The sequence below is a fragment of the Lutzomyia longipalpis genome, chromosome 3 (assembly GCF_024334085.1).
Source record: "Lutzomyia longipalpis isolate SR_M1_2022 chromosome 3, ASM2433408v1".
Lineage (NCBI taxonomy): Eukaryota > Metazoa > Arthropoda > Insecta > Diptera > Psychodidae > Lutzomyia > Lutzomyia longipalpis.
In genome coordinates this window covers 11,231,691-11,244,752 of record NC_074709.1, presented here as the reverse complement: position 1 = coordinate 11,244,752, position 13,062 = coordinate 11,231,691, and the positions used below count along the sequence as shown (strand labels likewise).

The 13,062-nt window shown below is 36.7% G+C and overlaps 4 protein-coding genes across 6 annotated transcripts in view; 3 read left to right on the top strand and 1 right to left on the bottom strand.

Moving 5' to 3' along the window:
* Nucleotides 1-355: 355 nt before the first annotated feature.
* LOC129792140 (lipopolysaccharide-induced tumor necrosis factor-alpha factor homolog) lies at nucleotides 356-2,217 on the bottom strand. 2 transcript variants are annotated; one of them, XM_055830925.1, is made up of 4 exons: nucleotides 1,749-2,217; nucleotides 933-1,032; nucleotides 819-854; nucleotides 356-732 (listed from the first exon to the last, which is right to left on the bottom strand). In XM_055830925.1, exons 1-4 carry the CDS (start codon nucleotides 1,963-1,965, stop codon nucleotides 630-632), a joined length of 456 nt encoding a protein of 151 aa, XP_055686900.1. In that variant the 5' UTR covers nucleotides 1,966-2,217; the 3' UTR covers nucleotides 356-629. The 2 variants fall into 2 exon arrangements, with proteins under 2 accessions (XP_055686900.1, XP_055686899.1); XM_055830924.1 differs by having other exon boundaries at nucleotides 933-1,035; nucleotides 1,749-2,098.
* Nucleotides 2,218-3,222: 1,005 nt separating this feature from the next.
* On the top strand, nucleotides 3,223-4,926 carry LOC129792142 (lipopolysaccharide-induced tumor necrosis factor-alpha factor homolog). 2 transcript variants are annotated; one of them, XM_055830928.1, is made up of 4 exons: nucleotides 3,223-3,358; nucleotides 4,235-4,423; nucleotides 4,489-4,627; nucleotides 4,697-4,926. In XM_055830928.1, the coding sequence occupies exons 2-4, from the start codon at nucleotides 4,237-4,239 to the stop codon at nucleotides 4,797-4,799; spliced, it is 429 nt and encodes a 142-aa protein (XP_055686903.1). In that variant the 5' UTR covers nucleotides 3,223-3,358; nucleotides 4,235-4,236; the 3' UTR covers nucleotides 4,800-4,926. The 2 variants fall into 2 exon arrangements, with proteins under 2 accessions (XP_055686903.1, XP_055686904.1); XM_055830929.1 differs by having other exon boundaries at nucleotides 3,225-3,354.
* Nucleotides 4,927-5,996: 1,070 nt separating this feature from the next.
* On the top strand, nucleotides 5,997-8,289 carry LOC129792103 (uncharacterized). The gene is made up of 3 exons (XM_055830875.1): nucleotides 5,997-6,667; nucleotides 6,966-7,921; nucleotides 8,024-8,289. Exons 1-3 carry the CDS (start codon nucleotides 6,252-6,254, stop codon nucleotides 8,239-8,241), a joined length of 1,590 nt encoding a protein of 529 aa, XP_055686850.1. The 5' UTR covers nucleotides 5,997-6,251; the 3' UTR covers nucleotides 8,242-8,289.
* Nucleotides 8,290-10,065: 1,776 nt separating this feature from the next.
* The window catches only part of LOC129792087 (uncharacterized), a 40,023-nt gene continuing 37,026 nt past the window's right edge, over nucleotides 10,066-13,062 (top strand). Inside the window, exon 1 of the mRNA XM_055830818.1 lies at nucleotides 10,066-10,526. The gene's annotated coding sequence lies outside the window, so the exon portion shown is untranslated. The remainder of the gene's footprint in view (nucleotides 10,527-13,062) is intronic.

Genomic DNA, 13,062 nt, shown 5'->3' with positions numbered 1-13,062 from the left:
GCTCTGCTTTATCGACTGGAGCGAAAATTTTGTGTTTTGAACTGGCGATGCCAATCGAAGCGGCGTCACTTCCTGGTCGCAAAAAAGTAATTTCGCTGAGAAATTCGGCGGAAAACGCGAGAAAATTGCGAAAAACTAAAAGTGTGAGGGAGACAGTATCAGTGACGTGCACCGTCTCATTTTTTCTTCAACAAAATGTACCAAAAAATAGCAGTGGTAGCTTTTGGAACTACATTTAGGGCGCCACATTCAAAAAGCAGTCAAAAATGCATGAAAATTATTTGGGGGCGCTAGGAAGGGGGGTTCTTGGGGGAAAATAAATCTTTTCATCCACATACAGTGATAAAAATGCCTGTTTAGTAAATGAAGAAATAAATTTATTGCGATAAGATTTTGCTGAAATGATACATTTTGAATGCAAACAGAGAAGCCGTATGTGCAGTAGTTCTCAGGAAATCTTCAAGTGTATAAGATGAATCACGAATCAGTTGATAAAAACATTGACTTCACAGCTTTTTTTGCAGTGGAAATTCATGATTTTCTTGAAGATTCGGACCTTGCGGGGGATTGTTTTTCATTGATCCCTTAAATTTTTAAATATACGTCCTTGAAAATCCGCCTTATTCTCATTAATTTTCATATGTTCCAACATAGGCACCACAGCTGGGGCAGTAGTGATTGCCACTCTGGCAGGAGTCCACACAGTAGGGCACACATACACATGGCCAGCAACTGCATAGAAAAAAACAAATTAAGTATTAGTTATGAATTTCGTTGAAAGCAACGATTAATAATTTAAATTTCATCGCATTACTCACCAGAAGACACAAAGTAGAAGGGCACAAATGTGGGTCCTTAGAATGGGGAGAGAAAAAGCATTCAATTAGTGATAATTTTTATGATTAGTTAACAAATTATCATTTGCAACTCACCTTGTGTTTGGCTCGTACTCCATCCTCGTGACTACGGTGCTGTGGCACGAGGGGCACGTAATCATGGTTGGATCAGGACCAACCTGGGGTGGCATTATAACTGCTGGTAAATTAATAGAATTAGCTATCTATATTCAATTAAATTAATCAACTTTCAATACGCATAATTATTCATAGGAGACAATTTAATTTAACAAAAAAAACTTGATGAATGAATAGAAAGTTATTTAAAAGTCATACATTTGATTAAACGGTTTTCTATTTTAAAGAAATTATCAAGAAAAACAATTTGGATTCAAGAAACTTTTTGCTTAAAAAATCCTAATTTATTTTTATTAAATATTTAATCAAAAATGTATATAAAAAGATTTTTCTTTAAAACCAAAAAATATAATAAAACCTAATTAGATAAAATAATTAGGCATAATTATTTTCTTAGAAAAAATTTAAGTTTTTCCTGAAGGTAGTCAATTATTAAAAATATCAAAGATCACAATTAATGTGGAATAAAAAATTGTAAATGTGTGAAAAAAACACCTCAAAACTGCCACATCTCTATCACTCTCTGTCGTCTTATTGAATTGTGTCTCTGAGTAGTGATAAAATATTTCTAATCACAAAATACTGATCAAATATTGATCATTTCTGTCTCCTCGCACCTTTTTGGTATTTTTGGGAAAAATCCCAAATTTAGGGGTGGATTTCTCGTACGTCAGATTGTGTGGATAACACGACAAATTCACGCGAAACCATTCATCCTTATCAGGGCAACTGATAGCATATCGCGCGCGGGGATTTTTTTTCGGTGGAACTTACTTGTAGCTGTGGGTTGAGTGACAATTGGGGGTGGCATGTACTGCATTTCAGGCTGTGGCATAGCGTACTGCGGGGGTGGCTGCTGGGGGTAGCCTGACTCATGCGGATAGCCCGATTCATGGGGATAGCCGGCTGTTTGATGAGGATACCCACCGGTATTTTCACCTCCATAGCTATTGGGATCCGGATGGGGGTACATGGATTTCTGTGGCTCCATTTTGAATTATATTTTTTTCGTCACACACAAAATTAATCCAACAATCACTCAAACACAGAACAACTAAATAGGTGCTCTTCAATGGAAGAAAAGCAATGAACGACTGAACTGTTTGTCATAGAACAGTCAAAGTTTTATATCACACTTTCGCATAGCCGAAGAGCAGATAATGAGTTGTGTTATCACCTTCACGATTTAGTTTTTATCAAAAAAATAATATTCACTCGCGGTCGAACACACGAAAGGAATATTTTTAATGCAGTGATGGATTTTTTTATTTGACGAAAAGAATATGAAAGACTTTTTTGTCAAAAAATTACCCAAAAGAAATTCTTTATTTAAGAAAATTGTTTGATTAATGATTTTTAGCCTGGAACTTTTTTTTTGATTTCTAAACTTTCTTAAGAAAGAAAAATTAAAATTGTCTGAACTTTTAGGGATTGCACCCTCCCTGTCTATGTTCTTGACTAAATGATGTTTTTACTTTCCAAGTTTTGTATATTTTTTGGCAAAGAAATAACAATAAACTGATAACTTTTGAAAACACTCAGATCATCTCTTATCATCAAAAAAGGGTATGAACTTCCCTGATTATGGAATTTTAATTTCCTCATTATCTTATCAATTTTTAAATGAATCATCTGTCTATTTTAACTTTATCATTTTCATGGAAATTCCAGACATCTTATAAAGAAAATTTTGAGAGCTTTTCTATCAGTTTTTTATGATGAAATTCGATCGTTTTAAAGTATCTTTAGAGTACCCAATAGGTAATTTATTTTTTACTTACGTCTCTACAGTGACGTCAATGGATCATGATCGTCCGAGAAGTTGGGCATAAACAATAGACTAACGCGATGATAATATGCGAATGAGTCATAGCGTTCGGTGGTTTTCCGATCTAAATCGAGAGCAAGTGCTTTTGTGGCTTGTTTGGCGCTCAGGTGACCACCACCAAGGCAGGTAAGAGAACGAGGGATCTATTAGTTGGACAAAAAAGAGAGATTTCCAATTGATTAGCTGTCAACTATTATTCAAAAAAGAATTACTGCAGCAAGTTGCGCGGGGGAGGAAAAATGAAAGCTTTTCATCATAAAATCGAATTGATGGAAATTCTCTCACTTCGGTGTGGAAAAGCTCATTCGGTGCGGTGTTATCATGTGAATGATGTAGCCGGGGTGGGAAGCCGAAGTTGTTGCCCGAAACTTTTTCATTCATTCACTCAACATCAAAATCAACCATTCGTACGAGAATGGAAGTCATTCGTGTTGGAAGAGTGGAACAGTTCACTTGTTAGTTTGCAATCAAGTGTTTATACACATCATTCAATTGAAAGGTAAAAGTGCCACGATTCTCTTTTAACATTCAACAAGTCGATTCATCAACAAAGTAGGTGAGTTTTCGTGTATATATAATTTTTTTTTCGTGAAAATCTATCAAGAGATTTTCGCAATTTGTGTGAAGAATTTCAAAAATTTCAATGATTTTTTCTGTGCTTGAGTTAATTTGTAATTAACCGAAAGAAGGATGCTATTTCACAAGAAATACGTAAATTGCTGAATTAGTTTTTTTTTTATATTCGGGTGGAAATTCCTCTTCAGGCGTTTTACTTTTTCCATGAAAGCATAAAAACATTTTTGGTATTAAATTAGGGGTTATTCGTTGTAGTGATTATTACATAAAATATTAATAAAATGAGTGAAAAAGTTAAATCATCATTAAAGTGAACATAAAATATCTAGCCCACAGTCTGTTTTGTAGAAAGGTTCTGTGTATAAATTTATGCAATGAAACATAAGAAAATAATTTTGAATTTTCTTTGCTAAACTTATAACGTTAAAAAAACTGAATTAATTTAATCATACAAATCGTATTAAGAGCTCTCAAATGAAGAGACTGTGAAAGCCTTGTTATTTTATGATCACAATTTAATTTGTAAATAACGCGCTTTATTATCTCTCACAGACTTCGCGCAAAAGAGCAAATAGAAATACTGCAGTTCTTAGCTTTTTATGGAATTAAATTCTTCCTTTTTGCAAAAAAAGTTTTATCAGAAATTGGATACTCTTCGCTTATTTGTAGTTCAATTTGCAAAGATTTCTTTTCGCCATTCCCTAGAGCGAGTGGGTTGTTTAGCTTTATCTTATCATTTGTTGGGTAGTGTAGATAAGGGGGAATATATTGCAAAATCCTAAAGTACCCACTTGTACATGTCTCCAATTAACTGAGGTAACAACTGCGCATTTTTTACCTTTTAACTTTCAAATAGAAATGGAGCCACAGAAGTCTGCATATCCCCATCAGGGGTCTGGGCAGGAGTATACGGGCAACTATCCACACCCACAGCCACCACCGGCTTACGATCAGACACAGTACGGAGCACCGTATCCACCCACAGGAGCCCCAAACGCTACAAGCATGCCACATCCCCAAACAACACAACCCCAAGTCATTCACAGTGAGTTCTAAACTTTTAGATTTTCTTGAATTTCTTTTCTCAATAAAAATTCCTTTTTTTTTCAGCTATTGTGAATAATCCACCTGTAGGACCAGATCCCAGTACCATAGTTTGCCCATCGTGCAGGCAACAAGTCATCACGAGGCTTGACTACGAGACAACCACAAAAACTCACATTATGGCTGCAATTCTTTGTGCTTTTGTGTAAGTTTTAGAACTTAGAAAGTTTTGAGGAATTTTTTGACTAAAATAATTTCAATTTTATTCTTGCAGATGCTGGCCCTGCGCATGGATTCCCTACGTAATGGATTCATGCAAGAATGCCAATCACTACTGCCCAAGCTGTGGAGCCTTTATTGGAACCTACAAATCCTAAGAAAAAAATGCCCCCACATGTGAATTTTAAAACCTACAGAACAGGGACGAGCGCAAAATGCGCCATTTTATATTTAAATTAATTTGAAATATATTTTATTTAAAATAAATATTTTTTTTAAAAACCACACGAGGATTATTTAAAACAATTGAGTAAACATATTTTATTGGTTTTCCTTGAAAAGAAAAAGAGGAAATTTCGATATTTTCTCTGATGCGTTGTTTGATTAATTAGTCATTTTTGGATGATTAATGAAACTTGATCGATAAGATCGGAATTATCTTCATTACGAAATATTCTTTGAAGGATTTACTATTTTAAGGTAATAAATACAGGGTGGTGCGTACATCATGCTTTTAAATATATTGCTTTTAATTAAAATATTTAGAATTGTATGAAAGTTTTTAATAAAACGAAGGGGTTAATCATTAAAACAAAGAAAATGAGATAAATGCTTTGAAAAAAAAATTAATCTAATCGTAAAAAGAATTTTCGGGAATTCTTGCAGATTATGAGTTAACCCTTTCATGTCTTATCTAATTATTCTCTTTCTTATGAACTTTACCATGCAAAAGGTCATACAAAAATTTGTCACAAATCAATGTTAAATCACTATGAATTAAGGAATCATTATATGTGGGTGAAATGGACTGATCCTGACAGGAGTAAGGGGGGAAGATAACCAACGAAATTATGATTTAGTCTAGAAAAAAGAAAAGTTCTCAGAATTTTGGAACAAAGCGGCGCCTATTTGAGTTTACCTATTTATGAGAACATATATTGATGTTGTTTATGCTGGCTCAAATTGCATAAGAGAAAGGGGGAAACATTGCTGGAGTGAAAGAGAGTCAAAAAGAATTTTATGTTGACTGCGAGCAGCTGTTCGAGCGTCTGCCGGTGTGGCACTAAAATGCGAGGGTCTCGTGCCACCAATTTTCAGATCACTTTTATGGAAAGAAATCGCTCGTGAGGAATATTCAAAGATATTTGGAAGTTTTTCTTCTCATCTTTTTATTTAGGAAATTTTAGTAAAATTTTTACCAAAAGATAAGAATTTGGCGCCAAATCTTTGAGGGCATTTAAATTCCAAATCTCTTTGGGGTGCTTGACGACCCTCACCCTCCCCTAAAAATAGTAAATGAGACTCACCTATTGAGTCACAGCAGAGAGACCCTCTGGCAAAAATATATGTAGTTGTGTGGAAGTGGCAGTTGGTTGAATTTCCTCCTCATTCCACCAAAAGAGGCACGAACCGTGAATTTCTTTATATACTTTTAGCTCTCTATCTCTGTCACCCTCCCCAATATTTTCGACGCACTCCAACGGTCGTCGGAGTCGGCAATTTAAAGTGCCACAGCAGATGTACTTTAGCAATCGCAAGCAAAGGTGCTCCTGCAGGGAAAAAGACTCAAATAGTGTGATCCACAAAGAACATTCCCCAAATTACTGGGGATGTCTCACTACACCAATCCGGCGTTCTGCCTCCAAAGTGAGTTGTACACACCGCCGACTAAAGTGCAGAAAAGTGATGCTGTGAAGTGCGCAACGGATATTCGGGGTGTCGGTTCACCTGGGAGGACGCTGCCGCAGCACACGGGGCAATTTTTGCCACCAAAACCCGGTCCTAAACCCCTCTCGCTCACCACCTCCAAGTCTTTTGGATCCATTGAGTTGATTAACACAACACGCCCAACGCCAACAGTTGTAACTTCCTCAAGCCCCATGCGTGGGAGGAATCAAGGGGGTAGCTCTAGTGGGAAATTCGCTCTGGTGCCCGTTGAGGAACTTTCCAGGAATGATAAGCATCGCTACACCGTAGTTCCGGCGCAACGAGCTAAATTCTTAGCTAGCCGAGAAGCTCTCAACACGTGAGTTATGCTTCCTTCTCCCTTTTCTTCTCTTCTTGCTTTTCTTTAGTGCAGAGATGTTTTTTTCTGGAAAATAGATGAGAGATTTTCTTTAATTAATTTTAAAATTATTTATGATTCATTCATTCATTTTTATTTCGATCTTTGTGAGTTATTTTTAAACGTTTCAATTGCATAATCCTTTAGTTTGAACAGCTTGAATTTTTCAAATTAATGCGATCTTGTTTTTCAACTCCTTCAACTCTCATACATATGATATGCATTAATTTCTTCATATATAAATAAATTTTCCCCACAGTTCCGATGATGCTCCATTCTGCAGTCTACCAATTAATTTTTCCCCTGATGAACAACCTAAGCTGAAGAATGCCTTTTCAACGAATTTTGACTCCAAAAGTTTCTTCCTCAACGATTCGCGCTACACCCTCATCCCCACGGATAAGGATGAGGAGATTGTGGATGAAAATCACGAAATAATTGAAATTCACAATGGAAAGGTTCACAGATATGCTGTTCTACCGACAGAAGAGGATCCCGATGATATTCAGGAGCAGGAGGAAACATCGATGAATAGGAATTTTCAGACTATTGCACGGAGTCCATCCAGGAGAAGGCTTCATCACAGTTATGCGTCAATTAGAGATACCAAATCACCACCGAAGGTACTTAAGACACCAACAGCAGCAGCATCAACACCACAGCGTCCAGCACCACCAGTTCCAGTTCAGATGTCCACCCTGACGCCACAGAAGAATCTGGCCACGCAGAAACTCCATGAACTCCTGTCGACACCCCCGCAAAAGACACCACAGAAGAATATTTCAGCCGCCACGACTCCCAGACAAATTCCCGCCACAACGAGTACTCCGGTAAAACAGCTCGCACCGCAGCGTCGTCTTCGCTACGAAGAGCAGCAGCATGGACACGTACCGACGGATATTCGCACAACTGCAGTCATTTCACCGCGCCTCCAGGCACCATCTCACTACGACGATGCAACCCCCACGAAATCCTGGTCCAATCTCAGCTTGCAGAAAGTCGCCAATGCCACTGCGACAATTGGAGCAGTCTCCCTCATGCTAATCCTCTGTGGGCTCATGAATTCCGGGCTGAGTATTTACTTGGTTGCACGCGTGGGGAGATCCCATTATCTGGATACTGGAATTATTTCGGGCTTCTCTGCTGTTGCTCTTGGATTCCTTGGCTTCCGCTCCAGGCAGTGTGAATGGCTACCCAATAGGAATTATACTTCAGGTGGGTCATGAGCATAAGAATTTTATATGCTTGTTGTTGAGGAAATTCCGAAAGGAAAAGAAAAATATTCAGGATTAAAAATTAATTCGTATCCTTTTGTAGGCTACATCCTGGTCACGGTGTTCTCCTTGCTGAATTGCTGTGGACTTCTCGTACTCCTTGCACTGCATCCCATTCCAGGTACACCAATCCACGACATCACAACTGGCGTCGTTCTTGGGCTTTCATCTCTCACCCTCCTTCTTATCAGCTTGGGAGCAATTTCATCCCGTTGGTGCAGATCTCCACCGCCTGATAATCGCGTGGACTATGTCCACTGAATTTTTCTTGCATGATATCAAATAAAGAATTTTTCCAATTTTCATAAATTCCTCACAAACTTTCTCTTATAAAATTTCATGTTTTTTTTTTTAAATTCCATTCCTTCTTGGTTCTTTAAAATAAATCCTCGAGACTTGAGTATCCTTCACATCTTTCACTGTGCATTTCATCCTTATAAGAATTTCGACTATTTCGGTGCATTATCTCTGTGAGATGGAGGAGTCTTGCTGAGTTCTCTGAGTTGACATAATCCTCGGACTTTTGAGCTTCGTGTAGCGAAATGTAGGTCATTTTGCTGTACGAAGGACTCCATTATATACATATATATCAGGAGAGATAGCAGATGGATTCACTTTTCCTCTAATAGATTTCTTTTCCGCACAAGCACGAAAACAATCCAGCAGAATGATTACAAAGTTGATTGTGCGAAAGCACCCCGGATGGTTTTTCTTATTCGACGGAAGTTAATTTAATTGGACTGGGAAAGATGGAAAATCCTCTAAGTGATTTTTTTCCTTGGCAACGTGTACTTTTAATCGCGGGATGCGCTTTCAGCCATGCGGAAGTCGTCACGTAGTCCAAGAAAACTTTCTCACCGTGAATGCAAAGTTCAAATGTTTTTTTTGTTCTCTGGAAAATCCTTCAGGACTTTCCAAATGATGGGGAGATCATTAAATATGACCTAGAAAATATTTTTTTCTGTGAAAAATCTGCATTGAGGGAAACAATAGAGCGGGGAGTGCATTTTCCAATTGTCGCACAAAGTCCTATAAATTCCATCAAAAAAATATAAATCCTTAATGGGAAAATCGCAGAAATTGGCGCTTAATCAAGTTTGGAGGCCAAGAATGTTCTTAATGTGCTAAGTGCCTTGCATCTCGCCTCCTTGGCCAACCCTTAAAGATATTTTCCCATTGTCTTGTATTGTCTCCTGCAGAGAAATTTATTTGAACAATTTATTGATTCCTTTTGGTAGGAATTTTACCCCAAGATCCTTCCACATATTTCAAGGCACTCTCCTTGATATATTCCTTTTCAACATCTCTCATTCTTCGGCTTCTTTTGATGCGAATTCAAGGATGTATTCAAGATGTAAACTGCTTGAGGAAATATTTTGCTAAAATGTTAAAATCCCTTCATTTAAGTTTTGTGCAGAAAATCCTTTCGCTCTCACCACAGAGTTTTGAGGTCAAACACCACACGAAGCTGGAAAGGTTAATTTCTGCAAAAAGAATAGATTTTTGTTGAAGTCAAAATATTGTAGGAAATTGTTTGAGCACATTTTGCTCTGCTGTGTGTCGTTTCTTTGGTCATGCGAAAAAATCTACCATATGTTCCACGAAGAACAAGGTGAGGGAGTCAGAGCGGCGGACATGACTGATCTTTCTTTTCCAGTAATTAATTGAATCAATCATATTGATCAAAGATTGATCATTTCTGGATTCTTATATGTTTCAAATTTTCCTTAAAAATATTTAAAATTTTCACCGCGGCGGTTAGAATTTAACAATTGCGCCTTTAGTGATCTTTCCGACTCTCATCTCCTTAAGATATTTTCTTTCTCAGATCTTCGGTGGCTTAACTGGTGGAGGTCTACCAGGCAAAGAAACTCCACAGTGTTCACATTGGGCTTCCTGTGTATTTGTGGAATTCTTTTGTGGCATATTCTTCGTGTATTTTCAACACTCCTCTTGGATTGCCGAGCAGCAAAATCTCCAAGAGATCAGTTTGTTGTTCGCAACCGGTTCAGCTGGTCATAAGAAATTTCCTCGCCGTGATCTCTCTTTTGCACCATTTTTCTTCACAACAATCAGCTCCTTCTCTCATACACTCCTCCTTCACCCCTCTGTGTGCCTTTACATTGCATAGTGTTGTGGCACCGTGAAAGAAAGAAGAGTGAATTTCAGGAGAATTTTATGCCCTTTTGGTCCTAAAAATTTATATACCTACACACATCTCCAAAGCAGAGGGCTCTCAAATGAGATTGGATTGCTTCTGCGAGAGAAAAGGTGAATTCTTCAAGTAAGTTTCAGTGGTGGAAGAAGGCAAAGAGCAGCAAGAAAAAAAGTTCTCGGTGAAATCACTTTTGTGTGTGGTGCATTGAAGTGCTGTGTGAACAATAAAACGAGTGGAAAAGGATAAAATTTATGCTCCAGCATACATCACGGATTGCTCACCCAGCGCACCAGAGAGAAGATTAATCCATCCGTGCTGGGATTTTGTACTTCACCATTCTTTGGATTTTTTAAATTGGACATTGCATTGACAACAAAAAATATTCCAGGTGAGTGATAAAATTTAATTTTAATTTAATTGATTTGGCATTTTTGTCCACAGCGAGATAAATTTGCATTCTTCGCCGTGTACTCCATCATCTCCGTGTTGTACCATCTCCTGGCCAATTTGCAAAAATCTCCCATAAAAATGCCATTTATCGATTTATTTATTGACACATTTCACCCAAATTCATGTCATCACTGCGCGGTGCTCATCCACTGCTGGCTGTGCGAGATGAATTTAATGACTTACACACTCCATGGGAAAATAAATAATTTGCCTTCGACGCGATCAACACAATTAATTCTCAAACTTTATTCGAATTCTTCCCTCGAATTGTTGGGTGAAGAATTTACAACGAAGTTAATCCCGTGAAGAATTGGTTGAATATGCTCAATTAATTACAACGACTAATTGATTGAATTTATGTGGGAAAAAGGAATTAAAAGAAACTGAAAAGTCTTGATTAAAAGTTATCACAAATAGAGGGATGAGGATACACTGAGAGAAATCTTTGCAGTCTTATTGCAAAGATAGTTTTATAGTTGTTGTCTTTAGTACTAAAAGTTTTTGGTACAGGTTGTAGTAATAACCTATTTACAGGCAGTTATTTTAATGATATAGATAACCACGTGCTGTACTAAACATACGTATCTTTTGTAATTTTAGTACAAATATTAGTTTTTAGCAAAGGTGTTATTTTTACCATCTATCCTAAATCTTGGATAGCTCTGAATCTTACCTACATAACAATTTTCTTTGAGACTTTTAAAAAAGATCAAAAAAGTTCTTGAATATTCTTAAGGCTGTACTAAAAATATTTTTATATTGATTTTTTTTCTAAAATATCCGAATTTAACCGAATTTTGGTGTATATATGATCAGTTCAGTTCAGTTTTACATCTTATTTCAATTTAGCACAAAGAATTATTCTTGTACTAAATCACCAAAAGAATTAAAAAAAAACTTTAATTTTGTAGCCTTTATTTGAATGGTATGATTGTTAAAATTACTTCTAGCCACAAAAAACCAAAAAGAATATTTTCAATTTTGGCTTAATTTTAAAAATTTCAAAAGTACTAAAATTTCTGAAAATTTTTCTTTCAGTGCGAGCTATAAAATTTAACAAATATTTCTGCAGTTTCCAGCGGAAATGTTTATTTGTTTTTTCACGAGTAAATTAAATTTTTATGACCAAAATAAAATATCAACAGCGGTTTTTTAATCAAAACACCAATTAAGGGGGTTTATATTGAAAAATCAATTCAATGTTCGTTCCATTTCCAATTTATTGGAGCAATTTCCGCGCAAACTCTCGCGAGTATTTTGTAAAGAAAAAAATCCTATCAATTTTGATATTGCAATTACACGGTATTTTTGGCTTTGTTGACTGTCATTATAAATTGATAAATCGCCCCCACGGTATCCTTCTACAAAATTGGGAGAGAATTTTATAAGTCCTTTTGTGTGTGTAGGTGGTTTTGATTGTCAAGTAATGAAAATATTGGCGTCATATCTCACAAGGGGGTTTACACAAAAGTATTCTTACAAAATTGATTGTTTTCTTGAGGGTGGGTGGGTGGTTGTCTTTTACTGGATGATGAGGGTTCGAATTAAATTTCTTCATCAATTTTTAACATATTTCTTTCGCAGTTTTTCTTTTTTATTCAAAATGCAATGAGACGGTCTTTAAATTCAATTTGAATTGTTCAAACATGCCGCCCCATTCCCATTTGCAAGTCTCTGTGAGAAAATTTCGCCACAAGAGTTAGCAAAACTTGTGAGGCAAATTAATTTTTCAGTCGGGGAATTCGCATAAATTTCATCGGTTCGAATGGGGATATGAATAAATTTGCACAATTCTGTGTGGGGCACAAATTAACACAGATGGGAAGCTTCTAAAATTCTTTATCAATTAATTTGATTAATTTTGAATAAATTATCCCGCGTGAGGATCGTCCTTTATTGTTGTGGATGTTTAGCATTTTAGGGAATTTCTTCCTGAAAACATTGGCCCAAATATTCATTCACAATTTTCGGGCATAGAGAGAGAGCTCCAATTTTCTTTGTTTGGGAGAATTCACACTAAATTTAAACTTTTGTCCCCATATTGAGGGTCGTAAAATTAAATGGCCGTTCGCCTTATTCTTCGTGGCATACACACAGTATCGCAATTTGAGGAGCAGAATTGAGAGCAAGCAATTTGTTGCGTTCTCCCATGACCTTTCTTGGACAACACAAAACAATTGCGCTGTACTGAACAATTTCATGGAAAAATAAATCACTTGGTGGGGCGTAGACAAGGAGCTATGTGAGAATGGGTTAGGAATGGCGCAGAAAAATTCATGTGGATGGAGATAAATCGATTTGTGGCAATTTTATGCGCCAAAATGAATTAAAAAAAAACTCAGCGTGAGCGAGAAGTTTAAAATTTGGCTTCAATTTTGCTGATCAATGCAAATATTTGCTGCTCCATCAATAGCTCCAATAATTGGTCACATAAATGCTCCATGGATGTCCCAATTTATTCCCTTTGTCTATCC